The 20,539-nt window shown below is 39.7% G+C and overlaps 1 protein-coding gene across 1 annotated transcript in view; it reads left to right on the top strand.

The window, feature by feature from the left end:
- slc1a7a (solute carrier family 1 member 7a) overlaps nucleotides 1-20,243 on the top strand; it is a 33,538-nt gene extending 13,295 nt beyond the window's left edge. Inside the window, exons 3-11 of the mRNA XM_040143858.1 lie at nucleotides 5,484-5,699; nucleotides 10,849-10,891; nucleotides 11,281-11,512; nucleotides 11,818-11,917; nucleotides 12,804-13,037; nucleotides 14,444-14,638; nucleotides 19,019-19,153; nucleotides 19,432-19,531; nucleotides 19,977-20,243. Coding sequence (XP_039999792.1) covers nucleotides 5,484-5,699; nucleotides 10,849-10,891; nucleotides 11,281-11,512; nucleotides 11,818-11,917; nucleotides 12,804-13,037; nucleotides 14,444-14,638; nucleotides 19,019-19,153; nucleotides 19,432-19,531; nucleotides 19,977-20,243 — 1,522 coding nt within the window. The remainder of the gene's footprint in view (nucleotides 1-5,483; nucleotides 5,700-10,848; nucleotides 10,892-11,280; nucleotides 11,513-11,817; nucleotides 11,918-12,803; nucleotides 13,038-14,443; nucleotides 14,639-19,018; nucleotides 19,154-19,431; nucleotides 19,532-19,976) is intronic.
- The last annotated feature ends 296 nt before the right edge of the window (nucleotides 20,244-20,539 follow it).

Raw genomic sequence — 20,539 nt, forward strand, 5'->3', positions numbered from 1 at the left:
CTCAGTATATTTCACTACGAAAAGGCTCTACCTTGATACTGTGTGTCCTGTTGCCCCACTTCTCCACAAGTCTGGATTTACAGTACACGACTAATAACACATATAATAACATCGAGCAGCCCTGGCCTTCATATGAACTGCTTGCTCTATTTTCACAGACAGCGACTTGCATTGACTTTCTTGCAGTGATGTGTACAGGGTGACAAGTATCTCCTTGAGAACAGCCTGTAAATGACGGGATTCATTGAGTAGACTGAACTGATTATTGACACAACATGACATGCACTTAATTTCACAAAACAGCGACCATACCGTTTTCCACATAAACAAATCCAACATATGAATGCTCAGTAAGCTAGCGAGGTTCTTTTTCTAATAACACTTCATCTCAGGGTTGCTTTAATTCAGATGACTGACAGACAATTGATTTGAAAAGGCCTTGGAAGCAAAGATCTTCACAGAACAAGGAAGGGTCCCTTATTTCCTAGTTAATATATTTCATGTATTATTCATTTCATGTTGCAGCAGGTTCATGGAACTATCCTGAATACTTATTAAATAATTTTTGCTGTTAGTATTCACTATTAGTTTTCAGAGCTGTTGTGAACTTCTTGGTTGAAACTGTTTTTCACACTGATAGTATCCTGAATTATAAAACTGCTGTTAGAGTGTGACTTCTAGAGACTATAAATAATCCTGTAAAATCAAATAGTGAAACTGCCATCAAGCAGAACATGGATGTTGCCTATACTGATTTGAGCTGCTGAAACAAAAGCCACAGTCTCAATACTACATGCCATGGATGTCATGGATAACCCCTCTCCAAGGAGCCTCTGCCTTCTCTTTTTCATCTGGACGTGGGATTACTGTAATGCTCTTGCTCAGCGAAGGTGCAGCAGGGAGGACTATAAGCCCCATATGGTCCAACGATCTTGTGGCAGATCTGCTATACATGTTCTCGAAACCTCACGATCAAGGCAGCTACACATGACAGGCAACACACTGTAATCCCACTTTGACTCAGGTGTCAGAGAGAATGACGTCAATTTCAGTGTAGATACTTGTGTTCAGTATCAAGGGTCCTCTTATTCAGTTTCCTGTCAATAAGAAGGGAGAAGCAATGGCTGAAGAACACGAAATGTATTTGTTTCTCTGAGTTCCACTGACTTCCAACCTGGGGGGTCAGGACCCACCAAGGGGTCCCAAGAAAAAGAGGTCACTAGATGATTCAAAAGACAGAAAAGATGCTATTATTTGTGAGTCCTCTTCACCGAACAGCAGAAAGACAAAGTTGGCAACTACCTGCTGAATATAGTGGAACATTTAGCAGCTAAAGAGCCAGAAATTTCCATCAGGAGTTAGAGGAGATCAAAAACAGAGCTAAAAGGAGAGGAAATATTGGACTTACTTTCATCAGTTGGCCTCAACAAGTAATATCCAAATAAATGTCTGCTAACATATTTGCTAGGTGTAAAAATAGGCAACTTTCTGCCAAAGCTTTCCACTGGCATATAATTTAAAAGCTGATAATACGTCAGTGTTGTGTTTATAGCTTGTTTTCACTACCCCGAAGTGGCCAAAAAAAATTTGTTAATGCAGGTTTAAGGAGTGACAAACCCAGATTTTTGGGTACCATGGGCTACATAGGACATTTATAGCACAATTTGTAGCATTTTACCTTTCACAAGGCATTTAGGCACAAATCTATGTATGACAAATAATATTAGACAGTAGTGAAATTATGTAGGAGATATGGTTATATCAAATAAATGCTAAATGTTGCACCGATTATCTGGCGGGAAGTATGTTTGAATGACACTGTGTTTCAATGTGACAGTATGAAGTATATTTTCTTTCCTGTTGGGAAAGATGTCTACACATTTTAAGCTGTTTTGGTTAGGGTCAGCATTAAGGGGAGGGAGAGGGTTAGGGGTTAGTAGGAACAGAAATGACATAGCATGAAACAACACGCAAGAAGCAAAACATGCGTAGTGATAACACGCAAAATGACCCAAGGAAATTGACGTGTTATTCATACGCCTTTTGGCAAGACCAGACTGAGTGGTCAGTTCACACAGACAATGTGTTTGATCATATTTTTTCATCAATCAATGGGTGTGACTCAAAATATTCTTTCTCCACCTTCACTCTCATTTATCCCACACAGGGGAATAAAAAACAGAACACAAAATTACCAACAGTTATATCTACCTAAAGTAGAGCTAACAAATTAAATGTTAAAACTTCCAAATAATCTGCTAATGAATCAGCAAGTAATGTGAAGTGATTTTATCACTTCACCCTGAAGTTTTCATTAATTTCATAGCTGCTGCCACCTCACAAGACAGTATGACATCAAAAACTCAAGATAAAACAGGACTGGTAGATAGTAATCATCAAAAATCCAACATTTGACTGTGATATTATTATCAGATTTAAATGCACAGAGTAGGGAGGAGGAGGAGAAGGTCAAGAGGTAAATCCCTGGAATAACAAATGTAATTTTTTTTTTCCTCTTTGATCTCCTGGCTGCAGTTTCTAGTTTCCCAGAGAGCTGTAGTAGAAAAAAAAAAAAAAAAAAACATTGATGTCAACTCTGTACCAAACATCTGGACGTACAGTGCAGAACAATTCAGTTCAAACTGTTTGTCTGCCATTTCCCAGAAGAAGATTGATGTTTTGTTTTTGCCGTCAATCCACCTCATCTTGACTTTCGACTTATGACAGTCTGATTTTCCTGCCGGATGTCGTCTAATCCCTGACCAGTGTAGGACAAGCCCCTTAGTTATCACTGCTGCAGCTGCTCTTGATGTCAGATATACCCAACTGGGAATGGTTTATTCACACAAGCTGTGTGTCTTTCTGTTAAAGTAATTCCAGTCACATCACAACACTTGCAGTATAAGCAACAAACACACAGATAAAGGTGGAGCACCTTTGGCAGAGAATTTCAAGAGCTTTTCTGTTGAATAGATGGCAAACAACATAATGGATAGTATAATTATAACTTGCACAACAGGTCATTTGCTGCAGTCTGTCATATATGTGATAAGAATTTAGATCATGATGGCTGGTGGTCCCGTTCTGGTTATATCAAGCACATCTACTTTGGCTTCATACTTACTGGCTCCATATACACACAAATAAATCTAAACTAAGTGTTTCATATGCCAGAGGCAGCAACTGATTACTAATTACATTCAAATGACAGTCCAGCCCTGTGGTCACTCATGGGAGTGGTCTAATACACTGTTCGAGTCTTCACTTCACTTTCCTCATTTTGTCATAAGACTAGAAATATCGTCATCGAGAAGATAAATAATTCTTTTGAGATTTGCGAGCACAAGATGTCAGCAAAGCTAAAAGCACAATCCAGCTGCAGTAATATTTGGGGTCAAAATGTCCACCGATATTGAAAAACAGTATCTTCCTGGAAAAGCCTTCAAGAAAGCAAAGGTCTACTGATTGAAGGAACTGAAAAAACGCAACACTGTGGGTGAAGAGTGAAATATGAGGGAGGGACAGAAATCTGTGAATAGAGACATTTTTTTAGGTAATAAATTGAGATTTTGCAAAATGTCTCGTAGTTCTTTAAAGTGAGACTATGGTACTTTTGAAAGACCAGATACGAATTGAAATGATAATCCACAAACATACCACTGCTCAGTTCAACTCATTCTGGGGTTTTGCTGCTACAGCCTTACTTGGTGTCTCATGGTGGCTAAAGTTACTGTAGCTGGTAATCTGTAGGCAGGTATTGCTGTGTAACTGACATTATGTCACATCACTGAGTCAGTTCACTGACTTTATGACTTTTCTCTACTCATGCTATTTACCATTATCCTGTAACTGCAACTTGTGGCTACATTTCAGTGAGAGTGAAACACTCTTTCTTTAAGTTCAATACAATTTTCAAGGAAATTTCAATACAATTGTTCTTGTCCAGTCCAGATTTGCTCAGATGATCTAGGAACATGAATCAGTGATGTTTGGATAGTCGCCTCTATACTTCTTGGCTGGAAAATGCCTGGACTTGATGTCAGCTCATTTTGTTGTAGTGGCAGCAGCTTCTCTCGAGCAGCTGAGCTTGTGCCCTTCAGTTATGTGTATATTCCTATCGTACTCAAGTTGTGATCTCAGGCTCCAGTATAAACCAAGAGTGGCCATATTTCTTGTTCAAGGGACTCAGCACTAAGTCATTTTTGTAAAAATATTATGTGGCTGCAGTGTATACTGAAAACAGTTAATCCTGGGATTAATTTGAATTTTTTAAATTGACGTCCTGCTTATCCTAAATCATTGTTGCTGCTGACACTTTAAACCAATTTCATACTTGTAGTCCCACATTGGGAAAATCAAATGCTTCCACTCACACACACACCTTCACTTTCTTATAACCCCACATTTTTGCATCTTTCAAAACTGAGTAAGTAGTCTCAGACCAGCTGGAAAATTAGATAATACACTTTAAGGGTGTAAACATTGAAAAGACTCTCTGACATGGCAGTGGAAAATTTACAGAAGAAGGAGGCTTCCTGTCAAACATTTTAGAGAAGGTAAAGGGAGAAATGGTAAAGGGAGCAGCCCCATCCAAACACTTGCCAAATCAAGCCAGATTACACTTTGGACAGGGAGAAAATCTTGTCGCCACAGCTCAAGAGACAGACTAAAGAGCTCTCCGACTCGCTCCTCCCTCCTACCATCACTGGCTTCACGCTCCTGCTGTGCCATCATTCCAGCCTCTTCCCACACTTCCCACAAATGACATGCGCCTGCATTGCATAACATGTGCTCTATACCAGATGCATGTTGAACTTTTTTTTCTTTTTTGAAAATCTACAATGAATGTCACCATGTCAATGCGGGGAAAATGAATATTTCAACATGAGCACTATTCACAGCTGCACATTCAATTGCAGATTACACTCTTCTGCTTATAATGTTTATGATTACTGTTGTTTATTTCTCTTATCCAGATATTCCTGATAGAAAAGGGTTACGAAGCTCTATATGGCTACACTTACATTTACATTTCACAAGTAAAAGCATGTGACAGAGAGACAGACAGATTTATTTCATAGGAGATCTTTTTTTATACATTTACAAAATATATCCAAAATTGTCAGAAGTATTAGTTAGGAAATTGCATGTAACTCAGTAATATATTAATTAACCACTTTAACTGTGTAATTTATTGCCACTTATAGTATTTCTATGCACTGTGAACGTTTCAAGTGCAAATGCACTAACTGAGTTAGCAGAGAACCTGGAACAGCATGCCAATGAGCTAACATTTCTATTCATTCAGTCTCCCTCTGCAGGGAAAACAAATTTCAGTGTCCAACTCTGAAAACTGACACAGAACAAAGGCGATTCTGTAGCAGTGGTTTAACAAAGTCCTTCTCGATTTCTAACATGAACTTTTATCTTTTTGCCTCCCTTTCTGTGTCTGCCTTTGTGTCCCTCCACCCCCTATTCACCAGTTTGATGTCAGGTCTAGCTGCCCTGGATGCCAAGTGCTCCAGCCGGCTGGGAATCATGACCATCTCCTACTACCTCTGGACCACCTTTGTTGCCGTGGTAGTGGGCATCGTCATGGTGTACATCATCCACCCAGGTGGAGCTGCTCAGAAGGAGGACTCAGAGGACAGCAAGAAGCCAATGACTAGCTCTGCTGATGCTCTGCTGGATCTTATCCGGTAAGAAACACGTTTCTCCCATTACTCATAGGACAGGAAACTGTCATCATCCTTATAGGAAAGGATAGGAGGCTAAGATGTGAGGTGCGTGAGCAATGTCATGATACTGCCTTTGAATACGCAGATACAGAAGGCAACGTAGGGAGACAGACATGTACATGACTTGAATACATATACAGTACATTCATGGGAATCCATTGTACTGGACAGCTTGTCCAAAACTATCAGACTATGAAATATAGAAAGCTTTTGGACAACAGTTCTTTATATCAGTGGTTCCCAAACTGAAGTGTTTTAATAACAGACAATGGGTGTTGCAAGGTCATTTTCATTACATTTACATGAACTATATTTTTATATGACTTTTTAAAAAAATACCAAAACACAGGAAATAAACAGTGAAATCGCCCTTTTAAAATGCTGTATGATAAAGGCATAGTTATGCCAGTGTATTTCACTCAGTACGGATGTAAGTTTATATATTTTGATAAAATAATTTCTTCTTTCAACAGATATCCATGGTGCATTTTTAGCTGGAAAGGGTGCACATGTATTGGTATTGTATGAATATTGGGTGGGCACTGGGGGAGGGTCCCATGAAAAGATAATATAATGAAGGGATGCCATGATTTTAAAAAGTTAGGGAGCCACTGTTATATATGGTGGCTTCATTCTTTGGATTACTGTAAGAGTCTCTTTATCTTGTGACTATTGGAGATTATCCAAAAAAAAATGTTTTTTGGTGTGGGTTTTGTTGTTTTATAGTGGTTCCCATTCTTGGGGGGGTTGGATGGCTACAAGACCACAAGATAAATCTGAGGGATTTGAAGATGAGTGACAAGATAGAAAAGAAGAAAAAAATGCTTTGCCTTTTTCATCCAAAATGTTGGAGAGTTGAAACTACTAAAATGAAACAATCTAACAAGAAAATAAAAATGTCTATTTCAAGTTCAGCTCATGGGGGTATGAAACCTGTGATGCAGGGTTACAAACAGGCACTGATTGGCTGTAAAGGATCACAAGCCCAAAAGGCCGGAACCAGTTCTCTCTGGAAATATCCTGTCATAAAGCCTTTGTGCAGGTATATCTTTATATACAGTGTATTCAGAAAGTATTCAGACCCCTTCACTTTTTTCACATTTTGTTATGTTGCAGCCTTATGCTTGAATCGTTGCAATTCAATTTTTTCTCTAATCAATCTACATTCAGCTGTATTGAGTGTAGTGCAGACTCTTTGCTATGACACTTGAAATGTAGCTCAGGTGCCTCCCATTTATCTTGATCATCTCTAAATGTTTCTACACCTTGATTGGAGTCCACCTGTGGTAAATAAGAAAAAATATATTAGAGAAACCCAAAACAATATTTCCTTTGTGTTCGCTTTGGATTCAGTGAATTTGCAAATGAAAGAGCAAATATGGTATATATAATACATTTTATATACAGTATATTATATAGGGCAGCAAGGTGGTACAGTGGTTAGCACCCTCTTGCCTCATAGCAAGAGGTTTCTGGGTTCAAACCTGGTGGCTGGCCGGGGCCTTTCTGTGTGGAGGTCTCCCCATGTTCTCCCACTGCCTGGATGGGTTTCCTCTGGGTACGCCAGCTTCCTCCAGCAGTCCAGAGACGTGCGGGTTAATCGGTGACTCTAAATTGCCAATGAATGTGAGCGTGAATGGTTGTTTGTTTCTATATGTCGGCCGCGTCATAGACTGGCGACTTTTCCAGGGTACCTTTCGCCCAATGTCAGCTGGGATTGGCTCTAAGCCACCCTGCGACCCTCAAAGGATAAAGGGTATAGCTAATGGATGGATTACAAATACTGACTACAGCACTAATGGAAGCAGACTAAATGGAAAAAATAATTATTAAATTATATTACTGAGAATAATATAATTTTTTGTGTCTAAATTTAGAGTGAGAGAGAGAGAGCAATGTGCAAACTATATGTCATGTCAGTTGCTGTACAGATGCTGCATGCACAGCATCTTCATTTTAAGCTGTTTTATAATACCTGTGATATGTAGATTTCTTGCTCTGTGTGTATTCATGAGGACCGACGTGGGGGAAATGCTTGAGTTCAGAGCGTAAAGCTGGGAGTCTCATGTCAGTGGGTTATTGTGCTAAGCTAATTAGCGCTGCTGAAGGATGGAGGTGGTGTGTGAGAGGTTAACCTAGGTCAGCCCTACAGTGGGAAACATGAGGGTGAGGCCCTGACAGCAGCTGTGTCAGTGTGACAGTCGTTCAGTGGGCTAAAGTCAGTGCCTTTTAACAGAAAGAGCTGCTGAGGTATTGACTCCACCGCCAGAAGATTTAAATTTATGATGCTACTTTATCACAGATGCACAGTGAACTATAGAAAACTACATTAAAACTGACAATTTGGGGTTTTTAATTTAAAAAACAATTTACACTTCATCATTTAAAAGTCATACTCATACTTTGTTAAATCTTGTATGATTTTTAATATATTGGAGTTTCAAGAACAAAATCAAATCATCGTGGAAACAAACTGGACTTGTATCAGTCACTTTCAATCAAAATTTTAAAAATAAATAAATAAATAAAATACACTGGCCAAGCCTATGAAATCCAACTACGTACTGATCATGTGGCAGTGGTGAAGCGCTAACGTTCACGGGATCTCAGTGCGTGTGTGTGTGTTTGTGTATTTTAAAGAGCACAGCTGTGCTTCGGATTTATCTCACAAAGCTCCTTTGCAGCCTTCATCTATCATGCGGGCATACTATATCGGTACACTCACAAAAGGGCCTAAGTGTCTGCAGTCGTGTCTGTTTATGTGTGCGAGTGCGAGTGTGCGATAAGTATGTGTAATGAGCACAGTATGTATGAATATCTGCATACTTGGATTTATTAGGGGCACCGGGGTCAGAGTGGTTCATTAGCCTGCTTTGAACCACTGCTGCTGAATGGCTAAGTGGTCCAATCCATGCACAATGCTCACTACAGTCCACTGAGTTGCACCCCATTGTCAATGTATATTTTTGCCATACGTTTCTTTAACTTCATTCTGTTTAATGGACAAGCTGAAAAATACAATATGCCGTTTAATCGATCTGCCTCGGATATGTGCGGTCTGAAATCAGTCCATTGAAAGTATTGGTTATAAGTCCAAATTGATGACAAAAACTCACACAGTATACTCATACAGTATATATGGTCATCTAAAAAAGATTATGATACATAGATTGCTCACCTTAAAAATGGTTTACCTAGACTTACAGAAAAATCTGTTTCAGTAGGTTTAATGGAATGATGTTGATTTAACTTTAATTATTGAAGTTGAGTCAAGGTTTTTAAAAAATCAGTGTAATCCTTATTATAAAACCTCACTAATCCACTTTTAAAGTTTTATTTTAATTACCTTGTGTGTTAATTTATCTCAAGTATCCTTCATTCTACTCTCCTTGTTTGTGTGGTGTTATATTGGTCTCAGTCTGTATTTTAAAACACTTCATAATTTTATTTAAAGACATGCTGCATACATTAAATTCATCATTATTAGTAAATGGCCCGTATTTCTATATAGCATAAAGAGCTTTAAAGTATGCCTCTAAGTCTTGCTAAAGGACAATTCAACATGTGTAGGTCTGAGCCACAGTCTCCTACCAGCAGGGTAGGAGCATGGCATTTCCCTTTCTATCAATGAAATGACCATTCCAGCATCATCAGTGTGCACTTGTGGTGTTTCACGTTGCTAACCTTTTCCTCTGCCCTGGGACAGTGCAACAAGTCTGTACGGTCTCCGTAGCACCGCCCCTGTGCTGTAATCCTCAGTCTTTAATACAATGGTCCCATTTAATTATCTGAACTGAGCAAAAGTGTATTTGAAAATAACGGAACTATGTGAGAGATAAATTACAGTGATTAAGTATATATCTCCACCCATGCACACATAAACCACTCGTGCATCATCCATACTGTAAAGGGCTGCGGAGGGCTGGAGCCAGTCCCAGCTCACATCGGGCAAGAGACGGAGTACTCGCAGGACAGGTCGCCAGTGAATCACCAGACTGACATATAGACCGATAAGTGTTCATATTCACCCCAACGAGCAATTTAGAGTCAAGGCAAACTTGCCTGTCTTTGGACTGTGTGAGGAAAGCAGAGTACCTGCAGGAAATCCACACAGGCGCAGGGAGAACATGTAAACTCCACAAAGAAAAGTAATGCTATCACTGTACACTTATATAATCCAACCTGCGGTATATATGACCATTAACCAACATATGCCATTTTACCTTAGTTCCTTAGGATGAATCAAATTTGTTTAACAAGCTTTCATCTGGCATCTGTCTATGAGGGTTGTTGGCCATCCTTTTTCCACACCAGATATACATATTTCCCCCTTTTTCACTCACTTTGTCCGACTTTCCCTATTCTACCTTCTCGTTCATCCTCAGATTTTATCCCCCCGCTCCTTTACCGTTGAGTCCCCTCTGCTGCAGTCACCCCTGGCCCGCAGAGCACACAGTATGCTTATGCTTTTGCTCAGCTGAGATATGAATGTTTTTTTATGGGGCTGTTATTGAAGTGCACAATCTCCGTACCATCCGAGCAGCTTTCAGATGGGAATAATAAGGACTGTGAGGATTTTCTGCGGCCAAGATCAATGCAGTTGTTCTTACGCTAATGAACTGAATCCAGGCAAAAGCTGTTATCCTTCATTGATTTCAACATATTAAATCATTACCAGTGACAAAAGGGAGATGTACATAAAGAATATCGAAACCTGTTAAAGAGGGAACTTCATTTTCAGGGTTAGAAGAGATGCAGATCCCGCAAATGACAAAGTCACTCAATTGCTGCAAATTCACAATTTTCTTGCAGGGTACTTTGTAGCCATGACCATATGCATCTGGTGTGTGGTTTTATGATGACATCAATAATTCTGTTTCAAAACCAATTTAAAACTAAGAGAGATACAGGAAAAAAATCAAGGACACTTATGTGTGTGTCACTTATACTCTCATTTATTGTGACCTTGCATGTGTTTCTTTGAATGTGAAGGACATTTTTAATGTAAGTTTCATTTTGAAAGCGCATATTTATGTATGTATTTTTACTGTAAGGTCACATCTGCCATCCACTGAGGGACTTAAACATTTCTCAAAATTCTCTTCCCCAGCAACATGTTTCCAGCCAACCTGGTTCAAGCAACATTTCAACAGGTAAGCTGAAATGATGAAGGCAAAGATGTTCCAACCACAAACAAGCAGCATCAATATTGATAAAATTTAGATGATATGTAATCATATAGGAAAGTAAATATGTGGCCTGTACCATCGGTGGATTTTTCATCTTTATCAGCAAATACCATAGAAACAGCTGGAAATGTTGGTATTATAAACACTGTGTACTGTGAGCATTGTCAGCTCACTAATGTAATGTGATTCTTCTATTTAAATGTTAACAACTCTGATATGAGCCCACACATGTGTCATTATCACGAGAGAATCTGCTGCTTTGAACACCAATGTTGCTGGTTTTGTGTTATGTTTACTATGCTGATGTGAGGGCCTGTACTCTGTACTTTTTTTTTTTTTTTTTTTTTTTCAAGTATCGAACCCAGAGAGTCCCAGAACTCATCCCCAAACCAACGGTGGCGCAGCTCCTGGATGAGACCACCACACGTAGGGTCTACATCTACGGCATCCAGGATGACAACGGCACAGACGTCCAGAACTTCTCCCTGGACCTCACACCGCCGCCTGACGTCATCATGAAAACGTCACCTGGTACCAGCGAAGGCATGAATGTGCTGGGGATCGTTATTTTCTCTGCAACCATGGGTAGGTGGTTGTCATGGATCCTGCACACACACCCTCACAGAGTAACATGCACAGTGCACTTAACATAATGTGTATAATTGCTTAATCGAAGTCGTGGCAAACCCCCATCTTTGCATAATTTAGTTTCAAATTAGTTGTGCTCCCATGAGGAAAGCAGGGAACAAAGAAATGATCATCAATATACATTTGCTGAATGCATTATTGTAGGTGTATGATTGATGCATTTATCAATTCATGCATGCATGTTTTAAGTTCAATCAGTTGATAGATGCAACATATGTTGTTGTTGTTTTTCTTGAATCCAGGAATAATGTTGGGAAGAATGGGCCCCAATGGAAGCGCTTTGGTCAACTTCTGCCAGAGTTTGAATGAGGCCGTTTTGAAGATTGTTGCCATTGTCATCTGGTAAGGGTTGTATCTTGGAAGTAAACAGGACCAAAACAAAACATTTTTACTGATTCTGGTAATATTGATGAAGTTTTTAGCTGAAACAGGATTAACTTGATAACTATTGTATGGATTGTTCTGAAATTTCGTGTGGACATTCATGGTCCCCCGAGAATGAATCCTCATGACTTTGGGGATCGTCTGATTTTTCTCTAGCATCACCATGCGGTTGAAATTTTTTGTTTTTAGTGTATGTAAATGTATCTACAACGATGGATTACAAGGAATTTTGGTACAGACATTCATGTTCCCCTCAGGTAAAATTGTAATTCAGTGATCCCTTCGCTTTTCATCTAGCGCCATCATCAGGTCAAAATTTATATTTGTCTAATACTTTTGTATGTGACTAAATATCTGCAAAACTCATAACATATGTATGTTAAGATTGTCATTGAGAGTGCGTTAGCATGCTGAGCATGCTTAGCATTTAGCTCAAAGCACAGCTGTGCTTCAGTACAGCCTCACAGAGTCACTCACATGGCTATAAACTCTTAGTCTTGTTACTTAGTACACTAAAAAAAATTGTGAGCAGTTTGGCTGCTCTTGGTAATAATCAACAAAACTTTAGTCTGAACCACATTAGTAATTTCAAATTTTTTTTAATCTAATTTTTCACCCTAGAGGTTTTTTTAATCTAATTTTCTCACCCTAGAGGTTGTTATATTTGCTATTCATAGAGTTTGTTACTGCTGACATGATGTGCTGTTTTTGAATAAAACATGCATCATAACTGACTGACTCGACAAAATAATGAGAAATAACATTTTGGGAAAAGCGTACCTTGTAGTTGATATCATGAAGATGTGCTCTACCTTCTTTCCCTCCTCCTTTATTTCCCTCACAGGTATTTCCCCTTTGGTATTGTGTTCCTGGTTGCCGGAAAGATCCTGGAGATGGACGACCCTTCAGCGATGGGGAAGAAGCTCGGCTTTTACGCCATCACGGTGGTAATGGGCTTAGTGTTGCATGGTCTATTCATCCTTCCGGCCATGTACTTCTTCATCACTAAGAAGAGCCCCATCGTTTACATCAGGGGCATTCTGCAGGCCCTGCTCATCTCCTTGGCCACCTCGTCCAGGTAAAAGTGAAAGATCTGACTTTTCACAATTGAACACTGCATTAGATTTATATTTACTTATATTTATATTCATTTACAAAATTAGGGACTGTGAATCTGTTTTGCTGAATTGCTTCAGGACCCAACATGTGGTGGAGAATAAACCCACTTAATAAAATTCCCTACATATATTGCTTTGTATGTCTCCAGTTACAGGAGATAAAAAAGAAAGCCATTATATGTGCTCACTCGAGATTCTTGTAGGACCTCACTAGGACCACATGAATGTAAGCTCTTCTGAAGATATAATGGTTACGTTCCCATCATGATGTTTACCAGAACAAGTTACAATGAGTCCAAATAATGACAATATATCCTTCAATTTATGATTCACCAAAAATAACAACCAACTAGGAGAGTGCCGAGGTCACAGCAGATGTGCTATTATGCTATATTGCTAATGTAAAAGGAGCAGATACAGGAATTCACCTTGAATGAAATGGATGTTTGTTGGGTTTCACTGTGACCCCAAGCCCGCGCTCCACCTCAGGGCTGTCTTTTATGTTTTGATTGGAGATACTATATTGGTCTTGTCCAATAACACTACACCTTGTAGCCTTTCAAAGGGGTCAACAGCATTACTAGTGAGTACAGTGTGGTGACAGTTAGTCCTCACCTTCTTGACACCTCCTCTTCAAATGCTCTCTGACTGATGTGAAATATTTAAAAGGTTTGTTCAGTGCAGCTGTGAAGTTTTTTTTGCAAACATGAAACTAATGGTGTTTCTGGATTATGTGCTGCTAGGGCTAACTCAGACATAGAGCTGAACAAAATAAAATCATCTTTTTACAGCATTCAGGTCTCACCTAACCAACCTTGCTCACATAATGAAAAAAGATTTTTTTTAAAAACCTTATTTTATGCAGATTTTTGTTACATATTGGCTCTTGAGCGCTTGTGTTTTTTGGAATTTATTTGCCTATTTAAATTTTTAGGATTCTCACATATGTTCTTCTATATTTAAACCAGCCCCATGACCAATTGTCCCCCATCAAACCAAAAACAATTTTATGTTTTTTTTCAGTGTTTTCCAGAATTACAAATGTGAAAAACATTTTAGTCATGTACCTTTGGTTTTTGGTTTCTAAAATCCACAGCTTTGAAAGAACTTTTCACAATGAATAATAAACTAGTGAATAAGTACACCGACACCGTTTTAGAACACTTTGAGGGTTTCATGTCTTTACTGCGGTGGCAAAAAATGAGAGGTCCCCCGCAGATAAAATAGCTCCTTGGAAGAATGTAACAAAAGGTATTGACTTTTTTGTGAATCGACAACACAACTAAAAATCACATAATCACAGACCCTGTAAGAGTTACTCTGCTTATCTCAGAGGAGCTGTTATCATTATCTTCTCCTGCTGCAGCTCTGCCACTCTGCCTATCACCTTCAAGTGCCTCCTCGAGAACAACCACATTGATAGACGCATCATCCGCTTCGTGCTGCCTGTCGGGGCCACCATCAACATGGATGGCACCGCCCTCTACGAGGCCGTGGCGGCCATCTTCATCGCCCAAGTGAATAATTATGAGCTTGACTTTGGACAGATCATCACAATCAGGTAAGGCCAGCTAAATTAAGTATGAGACAAGCTCACAAATATGGACGGAAAAAATTTCATGAACTATTGTAAATGTCAGCGGGGGGGTCAAAAAATGTTGAACGTTCTCCTGGCTCCTTAGTCAAACATCTGTGAGCATAACAAACCGCTTTTTTTTAATAGCAGTTTCTATAATTTTATTTATTTTATTGGATGACTTATGTAGTGAAATAAAGAGCACAGGGCTCCACTGATTTTACACATCAAGCTCAGGTTACTGGTCACATGTTATATTACTAGGCCTGTAAAAACAGTTGTATAATAACTTCTGTAGATCTGGAAAGAGGTTTACATTACAAATAGGGGAGTGGAGTTTGAAAGAGATCTACCAGGCAGGCTTTATTTTAAACTACATATCAGAATAAATATCATTTTGATCGTCCCTGTACAGGTTTTGAACATTCTTTTATTAAACTGCCGCTTGTCCCAACACTAAATCACTGGAATGCCCTTTTGAATGAATAACGTTTAATATACTTGTGCTTTCCTTGTTGAGAAATAGATGTGAAGTATGTTACCATTCTCACATTTGTACTGTGAATATGAAACTACAACCAACAGCTGCATAACTTAGTATAGCATAAAGGCTGGAAACAGGGGGAAACAGCTAGCCTGGCTCTTGTTGTTTTACACTTTTTTGCACTGTTTTTGTACAAATGAAAAAAATAAGATATAACATGTTAATTAGTAAGGTGTATTTTTTTTTACCTTTGGTCAGAGTCAGGTTAGCTTAGCACAGACACTGGAAACGGAGGAAACAGTTAACCTGACCGTGTCCAAAGATAACAAAAGATAAGAAAAGGTCACTAATCAACACATTATATCTGATTTTTTTAATCCATACAAAAACCAAATTGTAAAAATGACATTTTTTTGGTTTAATGCAGTTGCTTTTGTTGTTGTTGTGGTTTGTTTGCTTTTTTAATGCCTTTTACGCTAGATTTTATGCTGGTTATGTGCTGGGCTAACTTCCATGAGTCTCCACTGGTTGCCTGGCAACTGACAGCTTGATACTGGTGGGCAATTTTTTTACCCCGGATAGCTGTCTCCCCGTTTCTAGTCTTTATGCTCAAATAAGATGACCGGCTGATGATTGTAGCTTCATATTTAACAGAGATACATGAGAGTGGTATCAAATTTCTCCTCTTACTCTTGGCAAGAAAGTGAATAAATGCCTATGCTCAAATGTATAAACTTTTCCTCTGAAATTATTAACAGCTGTTTGTGCGAATAGCAATTGTTGCAAATGAGGAAAAACCTTCCCAAAGTCCAACAATATAAGCAAATTACATCTGGGTCAAAAAATGGTGCGGACATACTTGTGGTGTTTTGCTTGCAACATGTGAATTACTCTAATGTAACACATTTAGTTTTAATTCTGAATTAATAAAAAATATTATGGGATTTACTAGATACACGTATATGTAAATGTCACACAGATTACGCCTCATAAGAGCTTCTTAGTCTGATCTGATTTTTGTTAAATCAGTCTGGAAGCCCAAGGGCCACAGGCAGACACATGGACAGACAGACTGATAGGAAAAAAACACCAGCAGCCCCCCTCCCACCAATACCACCACCCCATAACTTTCAATAACCGGTAAACAAGCCCACCCAGGTCAGGTAAAAAGTCCTGTCCCTCCTCTGATTTGATGATATTTCCTACTGTAATAACATTAAGCAGACCTCTCCTCATTGCTGCAGTCTGTGCCCATTCCCTCATAATCCCCTGGCGGTAAAACCCATATGACCTGTATTACTCATCTCCCTTGTCACGCCAGAATTATAATAATTTTTCCCCCTCTGCGCCCTGTTCCCGTGGCTGCTGACCATGGAGCTGCTCCATCTACATGCTGAAACACGACCCATTAAGACTGCATGTTAACCAGCAGCCACTTCCAAGCCATTTCCAAGCTGCTGCTATGCACTACTAAAATCCTGATTTGTGATCTCAGCTATATTTACTTGTAAGATGATCACTATGAGAGAACGTTAGAAGCTCATTCACGTCTGTGTAAGCTGCTGGTTGGTCAATCGAATGACACGCATAGAGAGATGTGCCTGCAGAGGGAAAGCCCAACCTCGTGCTGGCGGGGCATTACTGGTGACTCTCTTCTACAGAAAGTAGCTACGGTTTGTCCAAAAAGTAGTTAGATTTGTCAGTATGTGCGTGTTAAGAAAAGAGGTTAAAAGCGTGTGAAAAGTCAGTAAATCAAGCAACAAAGGTTCTAAGTTGTCAACAATACCTGTAAACACTCCCCTGATGACGCAATAGAAACTGTTTGCACCTATTAATTTTGAAAGAGCAACGACCTATGGGGGAACTCCAGCAATTAGTCACGTGCCATTCGGCTGACCAATGGTGTAACTTTATCCCTCAGTCAGTCGGTGAGTCGGGCCCTGTTTATACCTGGCGTCTTGGGTGATCCAATCACAAGTGGACAGCTCTAAGTATGTCAGCTCACACCTAGCATACGAATGCCATTTCTGACCGGATCTTACCTCCCTGTTCTATTTGCAAAAAACACATGTATATCAATTCCGTTTGCAAAGACTAAATGCATTGTTGCTTTTAACCGGCGGGAGACAGCGATACACTTCCCGTGTCTAGTCCTATTAATTAAGAAGAAAAAGAAGAAATCTAAATGATACAGACTGGGTCTATTCCTTGGAGTGAAACCAAATTGCCCAAGATGTTTGACACACTTGTCATATATCTCTATGGATTTTTCAAAATTTGAACAAATCATGGATAAAGCCATGTTACGCGACTTGTATGACTTGTATTTGTTGGTGAATGAGCACCTACATCCACTTAAGCAGAGGACGTCAGTTGGGTAGGCGGTCTTTTATTGTGGGTCGGGACACATTTGCGTTCACATTCCTAAAAGAATGTAGCCATATGTGGCCCAGACCTCCTTCGAATGTGGTCTGAGTGATCAGATCCCAAATGCGTCCTAATGTGTGTTGGGTGCATTCACACCTGTACTTAGAGCTGTCCACTAGTAATCAGGTTACCCGAGATGCATGTTAATGCCAGGTATGAAAAGCGCCCCACTCACATTCGTGTTTATAGGGCTTGCCCTGCTGTTGGGGTCCGGCCAAAAAGAAAAAGTATGCATTATGCTGAGTAGCTCCTTTCAGAGTGTTAGTTTATTATAGACTTGATATTACATTTTTGTATAATTATTTTAGTTGCATTTTAATGTTGCAGCAGGTTCATGTGTAGCTAGTTATAACTATTTTATATAGCTTTGGGTAGTCTCATTATCAATCTTATTAGCGAGAGGTTCCTAGCCTCAGGAATGTGGACTGGTACGACGCCTCAATACGCTTTCTTGTTTCTTTGTGCATCTACACAAGGAAACTATATAACTTGGCCCAAAAAAGCCTGGATGATAATTATATAACTTCATAGGCTACCGTGATTTTTTTCTGACATTGCCCCCTCGCTAAAGACCATCCTTGAACAGTTGTTGTCTGATCATAGGAACTGTAACTCCTGTCAAGCTTTGAATTTCCCCACATGCTGAAACAGTGTCTATGGGGCTGTAGTAAGAGTGATATTCAGTATCAAAATATTTGATGAGGTGGTGTTATTTTTTTTTTTTTTGACTTTCCAAATCCAGCAGTACAAGAAGAAAAAGTGTAAGGAACAGAGTAACAGTCTTTTATCATATTATCTGCTCTAACATAAGCTGCAAACACTAGCATGCCCAGCTAACTAGCTAACTACCTACAGCAGTAACTGAGGACTAATTTCAAAGGTAGGGGGCATGACATTAAATACATTATTTTTATGGGACAACGGGTTACATTTGAAAAATATATCCCCTTTTCCAAGGTTCGAATTTTAAAGTGAGTCATCTGGAAACAAAAGAGTCAGCTGGAGGGAGAGTTTTCAGTCAGCTTGCTTATGCTAGCTCAGTACAGCTGACAAAATCTGCTAGCAGCAGTTTTTATTTCACTCGAAAAATTCACAGTCACTGGCTAGAAATGAGGAGCCTGCTTTTGTTTACGTCTGCTTGAAATCAGGGACTCCTTGTTTCAAAAATGATGAAGAATTTTCTGCGGTATATTTTCCACAGTTTTCATGTGCAGTACTAGTGAGCTTGACAGGCTGGCTGTTTTTAGGAAACGGTCAGTTACTTCCAACTTTGTGCTGCCGTTTTCCTCATCGCTCCTACAGTCACTTTATATTTTCACTCATGCAGTTCTGCCCCTCACAATCTAATCTATACTTTCCCTCACTTCAGAGAGATAATACACACCTTTAATGAAGACTTGTTCCTGCATGTTATTAAAAATAAATACACTCTGCTCCTCGGTCTGTTCTCCCAGCATCACTGCCACTGCAGCCAGCATCGGTGCAGCAGGTATCCCACAGGCCGGACTTGTTACCATGGTGATCGTGCTGACCTCCGTGGGTCTGCCCACCGATGACATCACTCTCATCATTGCTGTTGATTGGGCTTTGTAAGTAAGGGTCAATCTTTCCACCACGAATATCTGAGCTCAACCATCAATTAGGGAAATGTTTGAGATATTTAGCTGTCTGTCAGTAATGTTTAATTCATAGCATCTTACCTGGAGTTTCCATATACCTGCAATCAGCAAAATACTGTATAAAAAAATGGCGCCAGGCACCATACTTTATGTATTTGGAATATTATACTCTGAGCCTCTACACTGCATAAACCTGAATGGTTTAACTTTTGTTAAGACTGTGAGTGAGTTTTGGTTTTACCATCTAGGGATCGATTCAGGACCATGGTCAATGTGATGGGTGACGCCCTGGCAACAGGCATCATGGCCCATATCTGCAGAAAAGATTTTGTCAAAGAGGGGGAGCAGGTGAGAGCATCCAAGGCCAACTCAATGGATTCTGAGGCTGCAAAATCATTAATTTATTATCTTCTTAAGGTTGTCTTGACCTGGGTACAAAGATATTTATCCTGACTTGAAAGACAGGTAGAGAAGTAGTATGTGGATGAGGATATAATATCATCTTCCTTTGTACAGTATGTAGAAGGTCATTTATGTAGGCTGTACAGCAGTTATAAAGGAAGAGTTTGACATGTTGGGAAATACCTTTATTTACATTCATGGCAAGAGTTATTTTGAACTGTGGATGGAGCCAGACAAGCTATTATCCAACTTTGGATAAGAGCTTTTTGTGCACAACAGATACAGGATTGGTAATTTATAAGTCAGTCTCTTATTTCTTGGCTCTCATGAGCATTACCTTCTTAATTAAATGACTAAGACTCTTCTTCTTCGTCTTCATTGCATCCACCAGGTGCCTCTGATATGCGAAACTAAACCCATGATAAGCATCCAGCAGATGATGACCTACCAGAACCAGAAGAACGGCTGCTACCAGCCACCTCCACCAGGCAGCAAACAGGACCACCTCTCTCCAGATGTGGCTCGCCTGATCCAGCTTGAGGAGGGGATTCGGCCAATAGAGAAGAAGAAGCACGCTCACTCCTCTCATCACAAGAGAGAGCACAGGGACAAGGACCACTGTTCCATTGATATGAACGGGCTGGAGACTAATGTATAAAAACAGCTGCCCTCGCAACAGCTACTGGCACATCCGCAGCTGCAGGGCCAGCAGCAGAGGATGACAAATTAAATAGTTGAGGTGACCAAATTCACATGCTTTTCTCCTGCGAGAAGGAGAGCAGCCCAGAGTGGATAAATGCAGGGAAAAAAAAAAAAGACTTTTTTTTTTCTACATAACCTAAATGATGACCCACAATTGATTGTGTATGTTTGTGAGTGTACATATTTATCAGATGTATTATTTGGTGCCAGCAGTGACAGTGTGCTGCTCTGGCTGACAAACATTTTGAACCG

This window comes from Xiphias gladius, chromosome 14, assembly GCF_016859285.1.
Source record: "Xiphias gladius isolate SHS-SW01 ecotype Sanya breed wild chromosome 14, ASM1685928v1, whole genome shotgun sequence".
Lineage (NCBI taxonomy): Eukaryota > Metazoa > Chordata > Actinopteri > Istiophoriformes > Xiphiidae > Xiphias > Xiphias gladius.